Raw genomic sequence first — 24,279 nt, 5'->3', positions numbered from 1 at the left:
AAAAAAGACAGGCCATGTCTTTTACACTGGAATGAGAAACTTTAGAATTCTGCCTATGTCAAAAACGGGACAATGAACTTGCCAGGATTTTCTTCTAACCTCCGCCAGTGTGCATCATAGCCGGAAGTGTTTCGTTTGGCCACAATCCAGTTCGGGATTTTCTCACCCTACAGGGATTCTAGCATTTCACAAAGCAACCTTCCCTGCCTGCACTATGTTGACACACGCTTTTATTTTTTCTCAGCAACTTTTCAAGTAGTGCTCTTGGGGGCAGAAGTTTCCAAAGTGACACATTCCTGAGTACCCTAAGGTTGAGTTTTAGCTCCTCGTTTTTCCAGAATGTAAGGAGGCTCCATTTTAGGCTAAAAGCCCTTCCTTTTTGAATGCCTACTCCGCCTCACCACGGCTAGGGCAGATGACTGCTTTACAGGCCGGGCACGCTCGGCCTGGGAACGCCACCGCTTCCAGTTGGATGAAAACGCTCCTCCCTTATCCGCAAGGGCTTTGCTCGTTCCTCGCCTCGGTCTCATCTCTACGTAGCCACTGCCGCTGTCGCTCCTCAACACTGACGCATGGACAAGGTCGCGGGAGGCGACGACCGGCTGGGACCCAGGGCTGCACACTATTATCGCGCAGGGGCTCGCGCCCAGCGGGGAACCCGGGCCCCAGGGCGGGGCGCCGGCCAGGGCGTGGAGGTCCGGACGCTCCTGCAGGCCCAGGAGTCCGCAAAACGCGCCTCCAACCGGGACCGAGGCGAGACGCTCGCGGACCTTGGCTTGGGGTTGGCGGCTTTAGAAAGAAAGCAGCCTCGAAACCCTGAGGCCCCGACGACGACCGTTAGCCTGGGTGACAAGTCATTGGATTTCTAGCGCACGCGCGGCGTGGCAAGGACAGCTTCCGGTTTCCAGCCTCGCCTCGGCCCCTGCCTTCCGCCCCACCTCTTGGCCCCGCCCCCTGGCCTTTCTTCTCCTCACTCCTAGGCCCCGCCCCCTGACCAGCTCCTGCCCGCCGCCCCTCCCCCGTTCCATTGCATTGTTGGATTGTGGCGCCGCACTCCCGCTGGCGGCCGGCAGGGGGCGGAGTTCGAGCCTGGATTTTTTTTCCGCGGGGCGTCCTCCGGGAGGTAGTCCCGGCGTGGGGAGTGGGGGAGGGTAGGGCGGGGAGCGAGGACGCGATTCCGTCGGCTGCGGCGTTACTTTTGGTCCGGGCTCGGCGGGGAGGCCGCGGCTACCGCATCAGAGCTGACGTGGGGACGACGTGGGGCCGCCACCGGCGCCGGATTGCTGGGCGGTGGCGCCGCTGCTGAGCGGCGGTCGGGCTCGGCGTCTCCACCTCCTCGCGTCCGTAATCAGTGACGAGGTCCGCTACGTAAATCCCTTCGCGGCGGGTAAGTGGCGCGCCGGCCCCGGCCCCGAGACCCAGCAGTCGGCGACGCGGCGCAGGAGGCGGAGGCAGGAGGCGGAGCGGAGCCGGGGGTGGCGGAGCGGAGCCGGGGGTGGCGGAGCGGAGCCGGGGGTGGCGGAGCGGAGCCGGGGGTGGCGGAGCGGAGCCGGGGGTGGCGGGACGGGGCCAGGGGCCGGGACCCCGGGGACGAGCCGAGGGCAGCGGGGCAGCCGCGAGTTCCCCTGACGCGGCCCCTCGCCCGGCGCCCCCGAAGCCGCCGCCTTCCCGGCCCACGCCCGCCTCGGCCGCTCCGCCGTCCCGGCACCCGCCTGCCTCCTCGCGAACTTGGGACGAGTTGAAAAATCCTCCCTGAGCGAGCCCTGCGGCTCGGGGGAGCGGTTTAATTCTGAAAAGGAAAAGGAAGCCAGAAGTAAGGACCTCGGGGTTTCAGTGCCCGCGGCGCCTCTGCGCCACTTCGCGAGCGCAGTTTAGATGTGAGCGGACGCAGCCCGTTTTCCGCGAAACCCGGGCCCGAGGGCCTCGCAGTTGAGTCATTCGGTCCCGGGCGCGGGCGGTCCCAGGAGATGGGCAGGGCAGCGCCGCGACCGCTCTCGGAAGGCGCAGTTTCCCTTCTGCCTCTGAGTGTTGCCTTTTTAGGGCCATCTCGTGAGGGTCCCAGAGCCTGCTGAATTTGGGGAATAAACACATTATTCAACATGCTTCTTGATCCTGTTGCGTCTTATTTGTGTATCACGTATCTGAGTTTGAAATCACTTAGGGGTTTCCTGCACGCTGCTCAGAGAAGCAGTTGTCAGTTTGTAATCAGATTTTAAGAGTTTGTGACTTACAGTGCCGGTCTCAGTGTCACGGAAACTGAAAAGAGCCCCTTTAACAGTGTGGCTCACCTACGTGACGAAGTTTCCTTTTCTGCTTAATTTGCCGGGCAGATGAGAGCGCACCTTTCCCTTGAAACGAAAACCTAGATGCACAGTGAGAGTTCCGCTATGAACGTTGTGTGAGATTACATTAATAGTCCACGCTGTTTTTTTGTTTTGTTTTGTTTTGCTTTGAGCACCACATTTTTTTCCTAGTCTTGATTCTCTTTGTGGATAACAAACTTTCCCTTCCTAAGTCGTAGTAGTCTTAAAAGTCTTTGAATCTGAAGTAAGTTTTTTCCTAAAGGAAGGCAAATTGCACACAATATGTTTTGGCCAGCAAATGCTAAGTATTAAAACTAATGTTTAAAGAACTACGTATTGATCCCAACACAGCTTTATAAAATACATTAAAATGGTTTTGATCCTGAATGAGTAAACACTTAAAGCATTGTCAATATTCACACAACTTTGGCGAATCTGTAAATAGATCAATATAACACATACTTTCCCAGTGACTTGGTGATGGATATGGAGTCATTTTGGTGAATGTTAAGTTGTAATTGCAGTGATGTGTATATATTTTGGTGACAGTGTATGAATAAATTTTTACTGAATGCATAGATACAGAGGACATTTTTAGTCTTTTTGTTTTTGCATTGTCCCTGAAAGTTAATGAAATTTGCTTCTACCGATGAATTTTAACAAACTCTGGAATCCATAGGCTATATTCCAGTTTCCTACGCAGGTGAGTTACTGCCTAATCAAAATACAGAATCTTTTTTAGGGTTATGACCATTTCATGAAAAGTAGGAAAAAGTTTCGTTTATTAGCATACATCAGGAATCCTGACTGAAGGTTTACCAACGTAGACATATATTTCTGATCCTTTTTTTCCTAAGTTGAATTCCCTGAAAATTAAGTATTGGGCCAGAAGATTTAGCTAGGTTTATTGTTGAAGGGGATAGTCCTACTGAAAAGCTCTCAAATGTCCGGTTCCTTTCAGACACTTCTTAAAACTGAACAGTGCAAACACTTAATAGTTGAGCCATTGAGAGACTTTTTTTTTAAGAGCAGTTTTAGAACCATTGATATTTTTATATTTCCTTATCAACATTGGTTGATAAGGACCAGGCGCTCACGCCTGTAATCCCAGAAAATTACTGGGATTGAAATCACTTAAGGGTTTCCTGCAGGCTGCTCAGCGAAGCAGCTGTCAGTTTGTAATGAGATTTTAAGAAATCGTGACTTACAGTGCCAGTCTCAAAGTGTCACGGAGCTGAAAAGATCCCCTTTAACAGTGTGGCTTACCTATGTGACTAAGTTTCCTTTTCTGCTTAATTTGTCGGGCAGATGAGGCCCAGGCGGGCGGATCACGAGGTCAGGAGATCGAGACCATCCTGGCCAACATGGTGAAACCCTGTCTACTAAAAAAAAAAAAAAAAAAAAAAAATTAGCCTAGGGGTGGTGGCGTGCGCCTTTAGTCCCAGCTACTTAGGAGGCTGAGGCAGGAGAATTGCTGGAACCCGGGAGGTGGAGGCTGTGGGGAAGCGAGATAGAGCCACTGCACTCCAGCGTGGACAACAGAGCGAGACTCCGTCTCAAAAAAGAAAACAAAAAACATTGGTTGATAAGGAAATAAGCCTGAAATGTCGGTATTTTATTGTTTCTACCTCGTTTAACTGATGGATTCTATACATAAAAGTCAGCTTTGAAAAGAATTATTGTACATTGAACACAGTTTCGGTATTACAGGAACTTAAAAAATACAGATTTTAGGAAAAATGAATCTCATTACATAATAGGTAGAAATGAACATTTTAAATAATTATGTTAATAATCTCCTTTTAGAGAATACATTTTAAACACCTTTTGCAATGGGAACTCCACAATAAAGACTGTGCTGGTCTTAAGAACAAATGCTTTTACTTATAGGTTTTCATTTTTTGATACTGTATATCCAGTAAAGAATAAGCAAGAACAAAGAAGAAAACCTAAGGATATCATTAGTGGAAATTTTTCTTGATATTGCTTATGAAAATGCCTTAAGTCTTATTGCATTGAATAATGACGTTTTGGTCAATGATGGACTGCATGTATGTCACATAAGATTATAATGGAGCTGAAGAATTCCTGTCACCTAGTGATGTCCTAGCTGTCCTAATGTCATAGGGCAGCGTATTACCTTTCTGTGTTTAGGTGTGTTTAGACATACAAATGCTTTCCGCTGTGTTCTAATCGCCTACAGTATATAATAGAGTAACATGTTGTACGGGTTTGTAACTTAGGATTGGCCTAGGTGTGTAGTCGGTTACACCATCTAGGTTTGTTTAAGAGCACTTTATAACGTTGGCAGAATGAGGTTGCCTAACATTTCTAAGAAGGTATCCCCGTTATAAGTGAAGCATAACTGTAATTCAGTTACAGCAAGGTTTACAAAGTAAATGATATCTATTTGCACATTTCATGACAAGCCTTCCTAGGAGTGATAGAGGAAATTACTGGCAGTATGTATGTGAAACAGTTGTTATAAGTAGAGGAAATGCATAGACTGTAAAATTATGTGGTAGTTTTGCTTTAAGACTAATTAAATAACTATCTCATTGGTCAGGAAGGATGCTTACCTCTCAAAAACCCTAACTAGCAACTCATCCTCTTGTCAGGCTTTTTTTTTCTTTGAAGCCTCTCAGTTCTCCACAAATGGGAAGCATCTTCGTGCATGTTTTCTAAACAGTAGTATAACCAGGCCAATTAAATGTCAAGATATTAATAAAATCCTGTGAACTTTTAAGAGTGGAGCCAATGTGATGCTAATATTTTCCTTGAAAATTTCACAAAATAAACTCAATGTTTTCAAAGTTATCTTGATAAAGGTTTTTTTTTTTTTTTAACATAGCAGATTTAAATAATCTAACTTAGTATAGCAAAATAGCAGATAGTTTATATTCTTAACCTCAATCTTTTTCACTGATAGCACAAAAAAAATTTTTTTTTTTTTGGCTTAGAAATGTTTTTAACTGGAATGTATATCTTTGCACTGAGTATGGTGGAAGTGTTTACCTTTGGAATTATGGCAACTATATTATACATAAAGACTCACATTACTGAATATGGATGCTTGGAATGTTTTTACTCTTAAAATTTCTGGAGGAGTTAAATTAGGCATGCTTCTACACTTAGAAAGATACAGATTTTGTTCAGATGTGTAAGATAGTACCAATCTGTGTAAGCAAAATAATGGTAAAATTCTTTTCTCTGATCTTAAGCTAATTCAGGTAGTTTACTCTCTCTGATTTACTCTCTAGTAGTTAATGCATTTATCCTTAATATGTAGATAAGTGTTTTTGAAATGTACTTAATGTGCAGTAAAGAGCAGACTGTTGAAAAGAAAAACCTTACAGTGAACCTAGTCAAGTAAGTAACTCCCCTAAAAGTTTTAAAATTTGGTTTCCCATCAAGTGGTGGTAGTGGGGGAGGGAGATATTTGAAAGGATGGAGATAGGCCATGATATTTGAATTTCATTTTTAATTTCCTCCTCAGCAGCTGATTTTTTAGTTCATTGACTATGAAATAGCCAAAAGCAGGCAGCAGGTGGGGAATGAATTGAAAAAGAGACACTTATTGAATAGTTAATCTTTTAGTGATTTTAGTAAAGAGTTAAGATTTCTTAGTAACAGGTATCTCAAGCAATTAAATTGGAGTAGCCTTGAATCCGTTTGAGAGAGCCTCCTGAATTTATGTATAATTCATGTTTGAAATATTAAAGACATTTACAAGTGTTTGGGATATTTATGACTATCGCTCTTGGCTATTTTGTTTTTACATGAAAGTGTAATGATTGTTTTTTGAAAGTTACTGTAACTTTGCTTCACAAACAGCGTAAGACTAATAGTGTAATTTCATGTTGCTGCTTTCTCACTTTATTTTTCATGCATCTCCTTCCTCTAAAATGCATAACCATAGCCTCATCCCTGTCAATTTCAGCTATATGGCTGTTTAGAATTATTTCTCTCTTATAACTAGACCCTCCTTCTCCCAATTTTTTAATCAACTTGGTTCATAAGGACCAACTTTACAATATGAGCTTCATTTTGTTTCAAACTTTGCTATTGCTACTTAAACGACAGTTAACCTATGGATATCTACTTTTGCAAAGAACTAAAACCATGCTTCATGACAGAACCAAAGAAACAGATTATCTTTCTCTGTGTTCTCTTTCTCTTCCTGTTTTTGTGAAAGGTGCGATGCCTTTTATTCCACATTCATTTCTTTTTCTTTTGGGTATGCTAATTGCAGTGCTTTCAGTTTTTCTTCTTTTTCTTTTTTTTAGCCTTTCAGAAACCATCTCAATAATGCATAATTTTCAGTTTATATTTTTGGGTTTTTGAAAGTGGAGTAAGAACTTAGATTGTTTGGCAAGTGTCTTATAAAGAATTCTTAATATTTTCAGTATTTCATAGTTATCTCCAATTGTAATACCTAGTCCAAAAGCAGATTTTTTTTTTTTTTTTTTGAGACAAGAGTCTCACTCTGTTGCCCAGGCTGGAGTGCAATGGTGTGTTCTCATCTTACTGCAACTTCTGCCTCCAGGGTTCAAACGATTCATGATTCTCCTGCTCAGCCTCCCAAACAGCTGGCATTACAGGCGCCCGCCACCGTGCCTGGCTCATTTTTGTATTTTTTGCGGAGATGGGGTTTCACCATGTTGACCAGGCTGGTCTCCAGCTTGTGACCTCATGTGATCCACCCGCCTTGGCCTCCCAAAGTGCTGGGATTACAGGTGTGAGCCACGGCGCCCAGCCAAAAGCAGATTTTTTTAATCGGGGGAAAAAGCAAAACTGTCTTTATTGTCTTTCCAAAGTGTTTAACTTAGTTTTCAGAGAAACAGTTCTCTTTTTGAATCATTTAATCTACTTAGTCATTTTATCTAATGTACTATTTAACAAAATTACAAAGTTGCAACAAGGCTGGCATAATGAGGTTTGGTGGCAAACACAGCTAACTCTTGGTAAGCACCCATTAGTGTAAGGATGTGGCATCTAATGGGTTATACAATTTTTAAGGAGCGTAAGATGTCCCTATGTAAAATGCTAGTGTAGTATAACAGAGTAAGGTTTATTCTCAGAGTGGCATCAGTGCTGCCTTTTGTTCCTGTTGTGAGGAGCCCGTTTAAGTGCCCTACTGTCTCTTATCCCTATGCTGGGGGCAGATGGTAGCAGTAGTAACCATTGCCTTAGTGCCCTTAGTGTGAGGTGTGATAAACCTGCCTGCTACCTGCAGTTCCAAAATTGACTGGGATTGTATGACATCATTTTAGAGGGACCCTTAGGAGGGAACTCTGAAAGCAGCGTGTCGGTCTAAGCACCGCTGTTGCTGGCAGAGGCATCTAGAGGTTACTTACGGAAGAGCACGATTGTTTTCTCCAGCTCTAAAATAAATTAAGGACGCTCAGATTTTTTTTTTTTTTTTTGAGAGTATGTCTCAAAGGAGTTTAGGTCTGTGAATGAATGGTCTTGCTCTGTCACCTAGGCTGGAATCCACTGGTGCGAATCCGGCACACTGCAGCCTCAACCTCCCTAGCTAAAGTGATTCTTCCTCCTCAGCCTCTTAAGTAGCTGGGACTACAGGCCTGTACCACCAGACCTGGTCAGTTTTTTTGTAGAGACAAAGTCTCTCCATGTGCCCAGGCTTGTCTCAAACTCCTGAGTTCAAGCAAACCTGCTGCCTCAGCCTCCCACAGTGCCAGGATTACAGGTGTGAGCCACCAGGTCTGCCTCAAATGTTCTTTTGTCTTTTTCTTTGCCAGTTTTACTTCATTCCACATGTCAAATAGATATTTTTAAAGATATTAGTAAAAAATAAAGGATATTTAATTGCTACAGTGTCTAAACTAGGATTTTTATGGATTAAAGACTATCAGAAGGATGTTTTGAATAAACTTACTTCGTTTGGGGTTTAATTTTTTGACAAAAACTCAAGTTGGAATTTAAGGTAAATGAAAATTTTGTTGCATTGGAGTGAAAAAATTTAAGGAAATAATAAATTCATTAAGTTTATTAAATGATCGTTACTTCTTAAAAATAAAGCTGATATGTATAAGCGATACTTAGTGTTAGATGATTTAGATAGCACTGCTTTCTCTTCAGTAGAAAATAATCAGAAAAATAGTGCATCATTTAAGTTTTGTCAATTTTTCTCCCTAGGAAGATAAGAAAATACAGTAGAAGTAAGATCGACAAAAAGCAGTACAGGGCTGTTTTCAGCTTTCTAGTATTTTTGTTTTTTGCGGGGAGGGGGTGCAGTTTGTATTTTTAGTTTTATAGAAATTAGAATATTCTTCCTGGCCTCATTTTGAGAGGTAAATTTTACTTTAAGTAAAATTTAATTTGAGAGTTTTTTGAAGTAAAATGTTATGATCTCCCAATTCAACATTGTAATTTTACTGCAGGATAAATAAAGAAAACGGGGAAGGAGGAAAGCATTGATTACAAATGTCTTAGCAATGAGCAAATGTGCAAAGAAAAAATATATTAAGACAAATCTAAGGTAGGTAGATGTACGTTTTTCTGTTCTTTTGAAAATTCTACTTAGCTTAAAGTTAAAGATGAATAAATCGATACATAGATGTACACATATATGCATGTATGTATTTATATTATAATGTATAGTCAGATTATTCAGCCATTCACTTAAGGCGCCGTCTACCTGTGTACCATGTTAGGCACTGCAGGGAATGTGTGGGCATTTACAGTTGGCTTATGCTAAGAACTAGTCTTTTCAGTTAGAAAGTAGACCGTATATGAGGATGTGGATAGTTCAGTGGAATTGTAGAATTCAGAGAGTCTCCAGGGTTTTATTCTTCCTCCTGGCCTTTTGGCTATATTTGTACCTAACGTTGTAAAACAGAAGAAAGTCTCTACCAACATTTTACAGATATCCAAATAGAATTTTTCAAGTTTTCTTTTGATTACTTTCAGAGACATTCTGTTTCATCAGTTGGATGTACTGCTAAAGAGAAAATTGATTTTCTAAGATACTTTTTGTAAAGTTACTTAAAAGAATAGAAACAACTTTAATAACTTTTCCTTTCCCAATTGGATTCTATTTTTAGAAGAGGTGAAACAATTTTTCAAGGGTAATACAGTTGCTCTGCAGTATGATTTGTCTTAGAAAATTGGATGCAACTAAAATTTTAGATTTTTTTTTTTTTTTTTTTTTGAGAAAGAGTCTCTCTGTTACCCAGGCTGGAGTGCAGTGGCATGATTTCAGCTCACTGCAACCTCTGCCTCCCAGATTCAAGGGATTCTCCTGCCTCAGCCACCCAAGTAGCTGGGATTACAGGTGTGTGCCACTATGCCCAGCTAATTTTTTGTATTGTGTATTAAAATAATTTTTTATTTAAAAAAATTCTTTTTAGGCTGGGTGTGGTGGCTCAAGCCTGTAATTCCAGCACTTTGGGAGGCCAAGGTAGGAGAATTGCTTGAGGCCAGGTGTTAAAGACCAGCCTGGGGAAAAGGAAAAAAGACAAGAGAAGAGAAGACCAGCCTGGGCAATATAGCAAGATCCTATCTCTCAGGAAAAAAAAAAATGTTTTTAATGGAGGGTCCCATTTTAAAAAAAAAAAATAGCTAGATTAATATTTTATTAATTTGGATCCCAATATATTCAAAACAGGTTGGGATAATGTTTGCTTTTCTATCAAAGGAGAGAAATGTTTGATAAATACTGTAAAGGAGATTTCAGAAGAAACATTTAACTTCAAAAGAAAATAGTGTTGCTGCTATTATTAGTTGTTTGTAAGTTTAAATATCCCCATTTTAGAAAAAAAATTTTTTTTTCAGACACAGTTTCATGCTGTTGCCCAGGCTGGAGTGCAGTGGCACAATCTCGGCTCACTGCAACCTCTGTCTCCCAGGTTCAAGCGATTCTTGTGCTTCAGCCTCTCGAGTAGCTGGGATTATAGCCGTGTGCTACCATGCCTGGCTAATTTTTGTATTATTAGTAAAGATAGAGTTTTACCATGTTGACCAGGCTGGTCTCTGAACTCCTGACCTCAGATGATTCACCCACCTAGGCCTTCCAAAATACTGGGATTACAGGCATGAGTCACCATGCCCAGCGCCCATTTTAGCAAATTTTTACCTGTTTTTTAGAATTGTGGAACCAAATATTTGCCGGTATTTTGCTTGTTGTTAATTTACAGTGCTTACTGGACGTTTTTGTTTTAGTTTTTATTGTTTTATCCTTCCTTGTTTTTATTTTTAAATATTCTGTAATCCATAATTGCCAGTTGGTTCTTTTCTCTCTAAAAAGGATTATTGTTTAAGATTAAAAAAAAATACTACATAGTTAATTAAAGACTATTAGTTTTAGTACAGCTATGTTTACTGAATATTAGCATAACTATGCTTAATACAGAAAGTGAGATTTGGGGAAATATGTTCTATGAGACCTCTCTTCATTTTTAACATATTTAGCTATAGATTATATAGTGAATAATGTAAGATTATAATGGAGTCTTTATAAATTCTATGGAGCAGCTGTGGCTGATTTATAGATGTTAATGTTGTGTGTACGTCATTTACAGCTGAGTTTGGGGTCCTGCATTTTCTGCTGAGATAGTGCTTGAAAAATGCCTGGTACAGTGCTTGACCCATGGTGAGCACTGAAATGTTGGTTGAATCTTCTGCACTGAGTCCTGCATAGGAGTTGGGTTTTAGTGGGCTTAGGAGGATGTACTGGAGAGCAGTTGGATATAGATCTGCAGAATGACCTGGCTTGAAAATGATAGCATCTCTATTTTAAGTTATTAGTGTTAACCTTACTTTTTTGTAGATGATTTTTACCCAAAAAAAAATAATAATAATTTTGGTATCAAACTTTTACTGAATGGCGTGAACTGAACACTGTGCTAGGTGCTCTAGCAGAATACAAATGGAATAAAATTACAATCCATAAGTTTGGTGTGAAAGAGAAAGCGTATGTGAGTGAGATGTGACAACCATTGCAACATACTCCAAACAATGATATATCACCGTTAAATGTTGCCCAAACTGGAATATGCAGGGCACTGGCTGTGGAAGGGACCCTGGAGTCATAGTCACAAGACCTCTTTTTCATCCCTTGTGATGCTACCTATTATGTTGCCTGTAAAAGTCCCCTAATCTCTCTGAACTTTTTTGTTTTTTTCTTTTTTTTGAGATAGTTTCACTCTTGTTGCCCAGGCTGGAGTGCAATGGCACAATCTCTGCTCACCACAACCTCCACCTCCCGGGTTCAAGCGTTTCTCCTACCGTAGCCTCCTGAGTAGCTGGGATTACAGGCATGCATGCACCACACCAGGCTAATTTTGTATTTTTAGTAGAGTAGGATTTTCCTTGTTGGTTAGGCTGGTCTCAACTCCCAACCTCAGGTGATCTGCCCAACTTGGCCTCCCAAAGTGCTGGGATTACAGGCGTGAACCACTGCGCCCAGCCCTGAACGTTGTTTTTATCGTAATAACATCTGACAGTTGCACGGTCTCTCAGAATAACTGAATAGTTGGTTTATTTAGCATATACTGTACTAGGTACTGGGAATGCATGGTAATCTATACGATGTGATCCCTGTCCCTGAGTTGCTCATGCTGTTGTGTGAATACACGTATTATATGCTAGGCAAGTGTTATAACGGACTTGTAAAATGCTTTGGGAACTCAAAAGAGAGAATTCTGCCCGTGGCTATAGGAATAGACTTTTGAAAGATGGTGTCCTTGAACCAGGCCTTGACAAGCTAGTTGGAATTTGCCAGTTGGATAAAGAAGGGGTAAAGGGCATTTCAGGAAGAGGGGAGAATAGATGTAAAAGATTAAAACCGGGAGAGTAAGGTATGTACTTGGACAAATGGCCGGCATGCAGCATGCTGGAAAGAGTAGAGGGACTGGAGATTAGGCTGTAGAACTCAAATGGGTCCCATTGTGAAAGAGATCGAATGGCAGTGTGGTTTGGTAATGGAGAATATGGACTTAGGAAAAAGATGTTGGTTCAAAACCTGGCTATGCCACTTAATACCTTTGTGGTAAGATCAGATTCTTAACCCCCCTGAGTCTCCTTTTCCTTATTTCTAAAAGAAGAACTAATCATTTTTTATTTTCTGAGACAGTTGCACTCTGTTGCCCAGGCTGGAAGAACACCTGATTATAGTGACCTTACAGAGTTGTTAACCAAAACTTCCAGGCATTTACCACATGGTAAACGCTCAATAAATGGTGGTTATGGTTACGAGAATTAGAAGTTTGGATTTTATCCTATAGTCAACAGGGAGCTACTGAAGCTTTTTAAGCAAAGAAGTATTTTAAGCAGAAATATATGTTTTAGAAACATAACTGTTGGCATGGATTGGAGCCAGGAGATAGAGTGGTGGCCGAGGAAATGCAGAGAAGAAGACTTAATTGTTCTTTAGAAGGTAGAGCCATCATACCTGGTGATGATGCTGTATGGAGTGACAGAGAGGGAGTTTCAGGGGTTTCTGGCTTGAACAGTTGGTTGGATGGTGGGGTTCCATTTTCTGAGACAGGAAACTCAGAAGGGTAGAACGTTTGTGGAGGAAGAAGAAGAATTTAGTTCTGGACCCATTGATTTTGAGGTTCTTGCAGGACATGTGTTTGGAGATGTTAAACAGGTATTTGGATATTGGATTTGGAATTCAGGAGAGACGTCTGGCCTAGAATCGTGGGCTTAAATCTAGGTTGAAGGTCAGTATTGAGGAAGGGAAGGAATTGGCAAAGGAACTTGTGGAGGAATTGTCAGCAAATTGGATGAGAACAGGAAAATGTAGTATCAGGACACTGAGACAGAGTTCAAGAAGGAAGATGTCAGCAGTTTGAACGCTGCTGAGAGATCAAACAAAAGATAAAACTGAAAACATACGTTGGATTTAGTGACAGAGATTAGTTACCATTTCCAGAGATGTTTTAGAGGCAGACACCTCTGTAAACTTGGGGGTGTCCAGGAGTATGTGGGATGTGAAGTAATGGAAATAGTGTCGACAGTTCTTTCAAGTAGTTTAGCAATGAGAAGGAGAAGAGAGGTTTGAGGGAATAACTCGAGAGAGATTTCCGGTCCAGTGGATTTGTGGCTATGTGTGTAAGTTGTGAGATGGGAGAGATGTGAAGGTGTTTAAGTCTTCATGGCAAAAAAGTGTTAAAGAGGAGAGAAAGAATAATTGATGGTATAATCCCCCGAAAGGGCATGGACTCCAAACAACAGATACAGGAATTTTAAGAGTGGGAGGAGGCCGGAGACAAGGGAACATGGCGAATGTGGATGTCAGTGGCTTTGTTGATTTGGTGGTGGGAAGTTGAGGGAGTTCTCATTAGACAGGAGGCAAGGGCTTTCAATGGGTGTAGTCAGCATGGAAACACAGGGATTGAGAAGAGGGAGAACATTTCAAACAGCTGTGGAGAATGGGAGAGTAAGCCAAATAGGGAAACTCCATCAGTTTGCTGCCCATTTGAGGTTGAAAACCATGAATTCAATAGCTGTATTTATTTTATTTTTTTAGAGATGAGGTCTTGCTCTGTTGCCCAGGCTGGAATGCAGTGAATGGCACGATCATGGCTCACTGCAGTCTTGACCTCCTGAGCTAAAACGATCCTTCCACCTCCCTCCTGAGTAGCTGGGACTACAGGTGCCTGCCACTACACCCAGCTAATTTTTTCTTTTTTTTTCAGAGATGGGGTCTTACTATGTTGCCCAGTCTGGTCACGAACACTTCTAGGCTCATGTGATCCTTCTGCCTTGGCCCCTCAGAGTGTTGGGATTCCAGCAGGCATGAGCCACTGTGCTTGGTCTCAATAGCTTTAATAATATTCTGTTTTATAATTGCATTCAATATTGTTCATCTGCCTTGGTGCAAGCATAGAGGGATCAAAAGTTGGTTTTATCTAAGATTGGTATTTACTAGGAATATGCAACAAAAGGAAAGAAGACAAGAGAATTTAGGGTATTGGGAAACAATTAATTTTTTTTTTCCAAGATAGAGTCTTGCTCTGTCACCCAGGCTGGAGTGCAGTGGCATGATCTCTGATCACTGCAACCTCTGCTCACTGCAGCCTCTGCCTCCCGGGTTCAAGCAATTCTCCTAGCTCAGCTCTCCAATCCCTCTTGAGTAGCTGGGATTGTAGGTGCCTACCACCACACCTGGCTAGTTTTTGTATTTTTAGTGGAGACGGGTTTTCACCATGTTGGTCAGGCTGGTCTTGAACTCCTGACCTCATGATCTGTCCTCCTTGGCCTCCCTAAGTGCTGAGATTACAGGTGTGAGCCACCAGGCCCAGCTGGGAAACAGTAATTAAAATGAGAAGCCACATTAGCTGAATAGGGTGGGAAGTGAAGAAAGTGGGAGGCGGATGGCCAGAGAGAAAGTGGTGTGGAGATCTCTGCGTGTTGGAATAAGAAGTGTGATCAGAGTGGTCAAGGGAAAGGGTAGGCTGGGAGAATAGGATGTTGGAGGCAGACTGGAACGTTGGAATTAATTATTTCAGAGCTGGACCCGTTGCACATTGGCAAGGTCCAGTGTGTGGCCAGCCACTTGACTAGATGGCTGAAGTGGCATAAAGTAAGTCATTGATCTGAGGCACCTGGATGAGGGATGGGTCTTCTTTTGAGTGTTGAACATAGAATGGTGAAGAGGAAGGCTTTTACATCAGGGGCCAGAGTCTTCAGTTTACATCCTGGTGGTGAGTAGATGGTGATTATCTTTTGGATGGGTTTAGGTTGGTACAACTGATGACCTTGAGCCTCAGTGGAACAAGGGTTTTTACGAGGGAGTAACGGAGGAACAGGTGGGAAGAAGATGGTGGGGGACGAAGCAGATGGCCAGTCAGTATCCTGACCTGGATGGGGTGTGGGAAGATGAGCAGTGCCTTCTCGAGAGGACAGTAGTGAGGCTTTGGGAGTTCCAGATGGCACATTGCTGGTGTTTGGAAGGAGAACAGGAGTGAAGGGTTGTATTATGGAGGTAAAGGAAGCACTAGTTATGAGCGTGAAGATGAAATATGGAAGGAGCTTATATTTTGGACAGTGATTTGAGTGTGATTCTAGCATGGGTGTAGGGGCATTGCAGTGCAGTTGTGCTTAGGAAGAGGCCCATTGTCTGTGATTTACGGTCTTCAGAGTGGATGGTAGCAACTGTGTGGAACAGGAGCTCAACTGCTTGGTCCAGTGAGGCCATGGGAGGTTACAGTGGACAGTGCCCAGTGCTAAAGTCTGGCAAGGAGGAGGAGTCGGGGTGGCTGCTGACCTTCCATCTCTGCCTTTCTCTCTAAGGCTCAAGGCCTCATGGCATCCTCACTGATGTTTAGCTTTGTAGGGTTGCTTTTTGTGGTTGATCTGGTTCTGACTGATTAATATAGACACACGATTCTAGCTTTGGAGCCTGACTGGATGATGATACTCTTTACTAAAAGAAGAAATGAAAGGGAAAGAAGGGACAGGTGTCCATGAAAACCCCAGGTTGAGATGCTCAGTAGGAGGGAGGTGTGTGTAAATACAGATTTGGGAGCCATCTGCATATAGGATTGAAGAAACCCTAGTATTCATAGTATTGAAAAATTATGTGGTATTGGCAAAAGGAAAAGGGCAAAGGACTCAACTCTCTGGGAAATGCTCCCAGAGAAAAAGGGCCAATTAAGATGATTGCATGAGATGATATATATCAAGACACTTGCTCGTATAAAACATTTGAAATCTGTTTGATAGCTTATAAAGTCTTTTATCATATCTCAAAATAGAGTCCTGAATAGTTTTTTTTTTGAATTGGAGTCTCGCTCTGTCGCCCAGGCTGGAGTGCAGTGGCGCAATCTTGGCTCACTGCAACCTCCGCCTCCTGGGTTCAAGCGATTCTCCTACCTCAGCCTCCTGAGTAGCTGGAACTACAGGTGCGCACCACAACGCCTGGCTAATTTTTTGTATTTCTAGTAGAGACAGGGTTTCACCATGTTAGCCAGGATGGTCTCCATCTCCTGACCTTGTGATCCACCCACTTTGGCCTCCCAGAGTGCTGGGAATACAGGTGTGAGACACTGCGCCCAGCCCCAGTTTATCTTCTTAATCATTAAAACTTTTTTTTTTGATGGGAGACTTCTTGGATTCTATAGGGTGTACCCCTCTGTCCTTAAAGTATACTGAACATAATTAGCCTTTTTTTGATGACTCAGGATAGTTGTTATTTATAACTGATATATATAACCATGCCTGTGAGTTATAACTCACAGGCTAGGCATGGTGGCTCATGCCTGTAATCCTAGCACTTTGGGAGGCTGAAGTGGGCTGATCACTGGAGGTCAGGAGTTGGAGACCAGCCTGGCCAACATGGTAAAACCCCATATCTACTAAAAATATAAAAAATTAGCCTGGTGTGTTGGTGTGTGCCTGTAATCCCAGCTACTTGAGAGGCTGAGGCAGGAGAATCACTTGAACCCGGGAGGCAGAGGTTGCAGTGACTCTAGATCGCACTGCACTCCAGCCCGGGTGACAGAGCAAGACTCTGTTTCAAAAAAAAAAAAAAGGCTATTATCCTAATATAATTCCATGCAACCCTTCCAGGCTATTTATACCAGTCCTACTCTGTCTCCTCCCCACTAAATCTAATTAGGCTCCCCCTATCCCTCACCCAAATTTTCTACTCCAATCATTCTGTTTCCCAGACATCCTCTGTACTTTCTTTCCTCTCATAGTCGACCTGTCCTTTCTACCTGGTGAAATCCTACTCAGCCTTCAATATACAACTCATATGACCATATCCTCTGGCAGACTTAATCATTCTCTTATGTTTTCCAGAGCATTTCATGAATCACATATGTCACATGATTTAAGAAATTACGGCCAATTGAGGTGGTCACACCTAGTAATCCCAGCACTTTGAGAGGCCAAGATGGGCAGATCACCTGAGGTCAGGAGTTCGAGACCAGCTTGGCCAACATGGTGAAACCACATGTTTTTGTTAAAAATCCAAAAATTAGCCAGGTATGGTGGCACACACCCGTAATCCCAGCTACTTGGGAGGCTGAGGCCAGAGAACCTCTGGAACCTGGGAGGCAGAGGTTACTGTGAGCCAAGATCATGCTGCTGCACTCCAGCCTGGGTGACAAAGCAAGACTCTTGCCTCAAAAAAAAAAAAAAAAACAAGAAGTTGCTTTACTTGTGTTCATTACTGACCTTCCAATAAGCTGTGTTTCTCAAATTTTAGTACACATTGGAATTGTTTGGATATAAGAAGTTAAATGCTCGAGAAAGTTTGATTCAGTATGTTCGGGGTGGAGCCTAAGCTTCTGCATTTTTTACAACAAATACTTTTCCTTCATTCTGATGTGAGTTGTCCAAGGACCATAGTTTGAGAAACCCACGGCCATTTAGTTAATGGATTCCTTGAGGGCAAGGCCATGACTAATCCACTTCTGTATTTTTAGAGCTTACCATGTAGATGATGCTAAATGAATGTTTCCAGAATGAAATAGAGTTTACCCAGGAAGGCCTTTGGCATGTAATTTTTGAGTTGAGACTCAAGTTGTTACAGAACCTTAAGAAAGCTTTTATCTTTCAAAGGTATAAAAAATAGCAAGACAACATTTCCCAGGTGGTTTCCAAAATATTCCTGCTGGGGCATGCTTTGTGGGAAAGGGTTTGTTTGGTGGTCAGACACCTTCAGAAGCTGTCTGTTGGATCTGCGCCCTTCACCCTTCTCAAGACACACTAGCAGATTGAAGCTTCTGAGATGTTCTTCAGGAAAGAAAGTCTTTTAATCTTGGATATTTAAAATGTTTTGACTAAGCATTTTCCCTATCCTTTTTCCCCAGATAGTGCCTTTTTAGAACCTGTAGAACTAATGTCCTGAGGTATTTTCTTTGGAAACTGCTCTCATAACCAAAAGTAAGACAGTAGGAATTAACACTTTATGTGTGATGATGACCTATACTTACCTAGAATTAGAGAGGCCACTCTGGGAAGTTGTAAGAAAAGAGATAAAGGATTAGTAGGCAATATTAAGGGAAAGACATTTTTCTATGGTAGGCTCTACGTTTGTATTTTGATATAATTGCTCTAAATCGTCCTGGTCAGTTATAAGTATTAAACTACCTGTGGTAGAGACAATAGCAGACAGTTTGAGCATGAAAGATTGGATTCAGGTAATGGCTACTCGAATGCAAAAGGCAGTATGAAGTCAAAGACAGCAGATGAAGGCTCTGTGGGATCTGGTAACTAATTAAATCTGTGAGAACAATTTGGATGTTTTAATTCAAAGATCTAAGTGGACTGTATACTTTTCGGATATATAGTTAGACCAAGGTGAAAAAACACATTGTATTATTGACAGCTGAGAAGATGTATAATGGAGTGGTTCCTATAAGTAAGTTTTTAAATTTTAATTTTGTTAATTTTGTTTAAATTTTATATTTTCTCTTTAACAGGATAATATTTATTATAGTTTGCCTTCTAGAAAGAGTCCATACAGAAATCACGAACTTAAATTGAATTCATACACAAACTTCAAATCACATCAGAAGTTTTTCCTGGAAAAATTAGGTCCCCTTCTTTCAATAATTGGGGCTTTCTGATAAACATCAGAAACAACTTAGGGCTAACAAAGAAAGACACATTTTTATATTATTATACATTTAATTTAGACCGGGCAAGTTCTTTCACACTACTTCATAATATAAAGCAGGTTTATTAGGCCTTAAGAATCATAGAATATTTATACTTTTCATGTAAAATAGAAAACCTAATTTTACCAGTCATTCATGCTAAATAGCAAGCTTAAGGTAATTATCAGGAAGACTTTATTATTATAAGTTTTTTTAAGTTTTAAAATAAGCTAGTTCTCACAAGACATTTTGCAGTGTTCCCTTGGTAATGTTCCTATACAGTGAGCAGAAAAGATAAGTTTAGAGAGCTAGGACTCTACTATTGAACCTGTTTCTTGAAGAAGAAAACAGTATAATTGGATGTCAGAAGTGGTTATTAGAAAGCTGGGTAAAAACAGTACAGGTTGAGTATCCCTTATCTGAAATGCTTGGGACCAGAAGTGTTTCAGAATTTGGATTTTTTTGGGGTTTTGGAATATTTCCATATACATATGAGGTACCTTGGGGATGAGACCCAGGTCTATAAATGAGATTCATTTATGTTTCACATGCACCTTATATGCATAGTATGAAGGTAATTTTATACAGTAATTTTAAAGATTTTGTGCAGGATACAAAGTTTTGACCCATAACATGAGGTCACATGTAGAATTTTCCATTTGTGGCATCATGTAAATGCTCAGAAAGTTTCAGAATTTGGAGCATTCCAGATTTTGGATTTTTGGATTAGGGATGTTCAACTTGTATTTCCAAATACTTAAGTTAAGATAGGGCTTAATTTGTCTTCCTTTTTATTGTCTTTTCAGACAAATGACCATGGAAACAGTTGAATCCCAGCATGATGGAAGTGTAACAGCCTCTTTGACAAAGAGAAAGTCTGTTCATATGCAGACTCAGACTGGCCAAAATTCAATCCCTGCTTTAGCTCAGGTAGGCAATAGGCAGGCAACTGTTGAAAGTTAAAATATATGGAAATGAGAAGTAGGTGCAGATTCTGTTTTCTTGCCATTGATCTTAAATTTTCCATGTTCCCTGGTTATCAGCCATTCTTGCTGATTTGATTGTGAAGAAAAGATATGTCTTCTAATCAGCCCTGTATTTTAACAGGTATTCGGCAGTACCCCATGTCCATTGCCACCACCACTATGGAAAAAGAAACAAAAACCCTTCCTGAATATGTAATCCTCAAAGTATGATTTGAGAGGGTTGCTAATTCCAAATCGATACAGTTCTGATGTCCTTAGCTGTTAAGATGACAGAAATCTTACCATTTGCCCAGTATATATTTGGCTTGATCAGTACTTTCTTTTCAGTTAGGTCTCGAACTTTGAATTGGTTTCATTCAGAGAGCACCAGTATCAGTTAGTACCTATTTCCAGATCCCAAAATTTATTTCTGAGATATCTATAAAAAAATACGTAGTAAAAACAAACACCAACACGTATTTGTTAATTCATCAACTATTCACTGAATGTCTGCTGTGTCTAATTATTCCAGATGCATGGGGATATGTGGTTTCTGGCCTTAAATATCTCATGGTTTAGTGGGGTAGAAAGATATTTTAGCAGTAATTCCAGAGTACGGTAAGAAGTGCTGTAAAATACTACGCACAAAATGAATGAGGCCTACAGAAGAGGGAGTAGCCAGCTGACTAGGAGTGCTTTACAGGTCTAGACACAAAGGATGAGTAGGAGTCTGCCAGGTTGATAAGGTGGGGAAGCATATTCCAGGCAGAGGGAAGAGTGTGCACAGAGGCACAAAGCCAGATCATGGGATGTTCAGGGAACTACAGGTATTGAGTTTAATTGGAGCCAAGTGTCTGGGCTGGTCAGTGCAGCTGGTAAAGGTGAGCAGAGGACTGTATACACTTCAGGGTTTAGAAATGTATTCTAAATAGTCCTGAAATATTTTCAGGTGCCCACCGTGTTTCAGCACTAGTAGCCATGTGGACGTGGGATTGGAAGTCAGTGAGTTGGGAGTGAAGACACCATCAGGGTGCCTGGTGACATCAAGATAGTGTGGGATACAGAGCAGTGGCGAGACCTTTGTGGTACCTTAAAGGGAGAATGAAAAGGACCTGGTGGCTGACTGGAAGGCTTAGGGGAAACACGAGGCACTCCTTGGGTTGTATTAGGCCAGACTGGTGTGAGAGCTCTCCTTTCTCATGCACCCAGCCTGCTTTTCTTTCCTCTGTAAAGCTGCCAACACCCACTCGTTCCCTGGAGGTTTTCTGCAAGTATTCTGTGGTGCTGCATCTCCCTAGCAATACCTTTTGTTACGCTGGAAGACAGGCCTGCAGGCCTTTTGCTTAAACACATACACACACACACACACACACACACACACACACACGTTTAAAAAAATGCATGTTCATTGTAGATGATAAATATTAAAAGGAAGAATACAAAAACTATCCATAGATTTAATCATTGTTAACATTTTGGTATAGCTCCTTTAGTCTTTTTGTCTGTGTGAATAGAATAGAAAGCATATACTTTTTTTTCATGATTTTGGGATTTTCCAGAATTTTTAGAGCTGTGGTTTCTGGTCAGTAATTCTGCCCTTCTTTGCTGAAGTTGTAGTTGAAAGCATTTGTTATTTTTGTAAAGACAAGATCTCACTATATTGCCCAGGCTGGTCTCAAACTCCTGTGCTCAAGCCCTCCTTGCACCTCAGCCTCCCAAAGTGCTGGGATTACAGGTGTGAGCTGCTTGCGTCCAGCCTGAAAGTTCTTCTTCCTGCCTCCACATCCCTCTAGTTAGGTCCTGGCTCACTAACTTCTACAGATGCCTTTTGCCTCAGAATTCTGGGGTTGCAGTCAAAGCAATAGATCCCCATTATGTAAATATGATAATTTGCAATTTTGAGGAGCTTCAGGCTAGGTGACAGCCAGCTCTGTGAGCCTCAGTCAGAAATTACCAGCAGGTGGCCTCCAGCCTGGGTGACAGAGACACCCTCTCTCAAAGAAGTTGCCAACAGGTCAAGTAATACGGAGTCTGAAAAGTAGCTTTAGGTTTCTGAGGGCTTGGAATTGAATAGGAGTCCAGCAAGCGGAAATTAGGTTTTAGTAGGTTAGAGACTAAACAGGAGGGGAAGAGTATAGACTCTTAAGAAATTTGTCTTGAAATAATAGAGAAAGATAGGTTTATGAGACAAAGGGGTGAGAACTGGGATGTGGGAAATTTGGGAATGTTTTGAATAAAATGGAAGGGGAAGATAGAGACTTGTGAGAAGGCTGAATCAAGGAACTAGAAACGCCTATAGTTTATGTTTGTAATGCTTCTTTAAAAATCTCAAATAATGTTGTATGTTAATGTTCTATGCTAATATTGATAGTTATTTAACCTGTATAGTAGATTCATGGTGTTTTGCTATTTTTCTATTTTCTATATGTTTGAGGTATTTGTTTTGTTTTGTTTGTTTGTCTGAGACTGAGTCTTACTCTGTCACCCAGGCTGGAGTGCAGTGGTGCAACCTCCGCTCACTGCAACCTTCACCTCCTGGGTTCAAGCAATTCTCATGCCTCAGTCTCCTGAGTAGCTGGGATTACAGGCATCTGCCACCACACCCAACTGATTTTTGTGTTTTGAGTAGAGACAGGGTTATGCCATGTTGGTCAGGCTGGTTTTGAACTCCTTGGTCTCCCAAAGTGCTGAAATTACAGGCGTGAGCCACCGTACCTGGCCTGTTCAAAGTATATGAGCAAACAGTAAACTATGGTTTTTATCTTTCACATGCTAGAAATGCAGAGCGATTAAGAAGTAATCTGTATGCTGACTCATGGATTATTTTAGTTAACTAAGGATTATCCTCCATGCCATTCGTGGATCATGAAGTTTTGAAGAATTACAACACAATCCTTAGCAGACAGAATTTCTGAACATAATTACTCATTTAAGTCCTTGTGATACCAGAAGCTGTTCGTTTATGAGTACGTGTTACCATCGTACAGTATTAAATATCTTACAAGGAGTAGGAAATCAAGCTGAACTCTGTTAACCCTGTGATGTATGCCGAAAGTGACTGACTTCTGAATTCCTGATGGCTTCATATTTACTTGCCGCTTGTCTCATTTTTCTTTAAACTTGAGGATTATAAATTTCCATATGTTTTACATTTAAATTTAGTTGTGTATAAAGAGGAATTTATGACACTCACCTTCCTTGTTATATGATCAGATTATCAGTAAACAGCGTGGGAACAAAAGGCGTGAGCAAAACATTTAGCGGGTTTGATTTTCTGCATCTAATGTCATTTGATACTAGTTGTTTTGACTGCCCTGGCCTTTCTAGTGCATCTGCTAATCAAGAATATACTCTGAAAATCATCAGAGACATAACAACTGTTGAGCTTGGTCTTGGCTGTCAGGCCCCTGTTCTGCTGATAGATTGAGGGGAGGTGCAGGTATTCAGGGGAGACTGGAGTTTTGCTTTTCTATTTTATAACTTTTTAGCAATAAATGGAGGCTTTCTCTTCTCTTTGAAAATAAAATCATGGTGGTGTAATGTCAAAAAGTTGGAAGCAGGAGTTGCCATTAACAAATCCTGGTATGGCAAATAATTGGAGGTTAAATGTTGTCTTGGGTTTCTTGTCTAAATTATTTTTGTGCTGATTTATTTTTAATGGAAGCTGGCATCTTATTTATTAAGTATGTGTGTTGATATACAGGACTAGATCCACCAAATCCTGGTAAAACTGTTGATAATAAATGGAAGTCTATTTTAAATAACCTGGCCAGGGGGAGATCTTTTCCAGAAATCAAAATGGCAAAAAGCAAAAATACTGTATGTATAATACAAGTAGTTTTAAAATAGTGACACTTACATCATCTAGAAATAATATGGTTTTTAAATGGGTAATGGGAAGTTAAACCTATTTTTGTTGTGAAAAACTTCAAATATATATGAGTAGAATAATCATTCCACATATATATAAAGTTAATAATTATTAAGATTTTATTAGGCCAGGCATGTGGCTCACACCATTAATCCCAGCACTTTAGGAGAGGTTGATGAAGAGGATTGCTTGAGCCCAGGAGTTCAAGACCACTGTGGGCAATATAGTGAGATCCTGTCTCTATAATAAAAAATAAATTAATACCAAAAATATTTTGCCAGGTGTGGTGGCATGCGCTTGTAGTCACAGCTGCTTAGGAGACTGAGGTCAGTGGATTGCTTGAGCCCAGGAGTTCAAGGCTGCAGTGCACTATGATCATGCCTATGAATAGCCCCTGATAACATAGCGAGACCCTGTTTAAAAAAAAAAAAGATTCTGTAGCACTTGTCTCATCTGTCTTCTTTTCTTCTTGTTGTCGCTGAAGTATTTTAAGCAGCCCTGCAGATCTTAGACATCATGTCATTTTACTCCTACTTACTTCTGGGTATGCAACTCTTAAA

The 24,279-nt window shown here is 41.3% G+C and overlaps 1 protein-coding gene across 25 annotated transcripts in view; it reads left to right on the top strand.

Annotated features, from left to right (window-relative positions):
• The first annotated feature begins 1,031 nt into the window (after positions 1–1,031).
• The window catches only part of CREM (cAMP responsive element modulator), an 80,227-nt gene continuing 56,979 nt past the window's right edge, over positions 1,032–24,279 (top strand). For 5 of the 25 annotated variants that reach the window (XM_064368461.1, XM_064368460.1, XM_064368459.1 and 2 more), the window contains exons 1-2: positions 1,032–1,387; positions 19,690–19,813. Coding sequence is in view for 21 of the 25 variants with exons in the window: in XM_064368459.1 (XP_064224529.1) it covers positions 19,694–19,813 (120 nt within the window). In the remaining 4 variants the exon portion in view is untranslated. Of the gene's footprint in view, positions 1,388–8,252; positions 8,806–19,689; positions 19,814–24,279 lie in introns of those variants that run through there. The other 20 variants (XM_021665176.2, XM_021665173.2, XM_012445674.3 and 17 more) reach the window with 16 other exon arrangements.

The sequence above is a fragment of the Aotus nancymaae genome, unplaced genomic scaffold (genome assembly GCF_030222135.1).
Source record: "Aotus nancymaae isolate 86718 unplaced genomic scaffold, 86718_ANA_hifiasm-v0.15.2.pri h1tg000077l, whole genome shotgun sequence".
Lineage (NCBI taxonomy): Eukaryota > Metazoa > Chordata > Mammalia > Primates > Aotidae > Aotus > Aotus nancymaae.
This window is presented reverse-complemented; position numbering and strand designations above follow the sequence as displayed.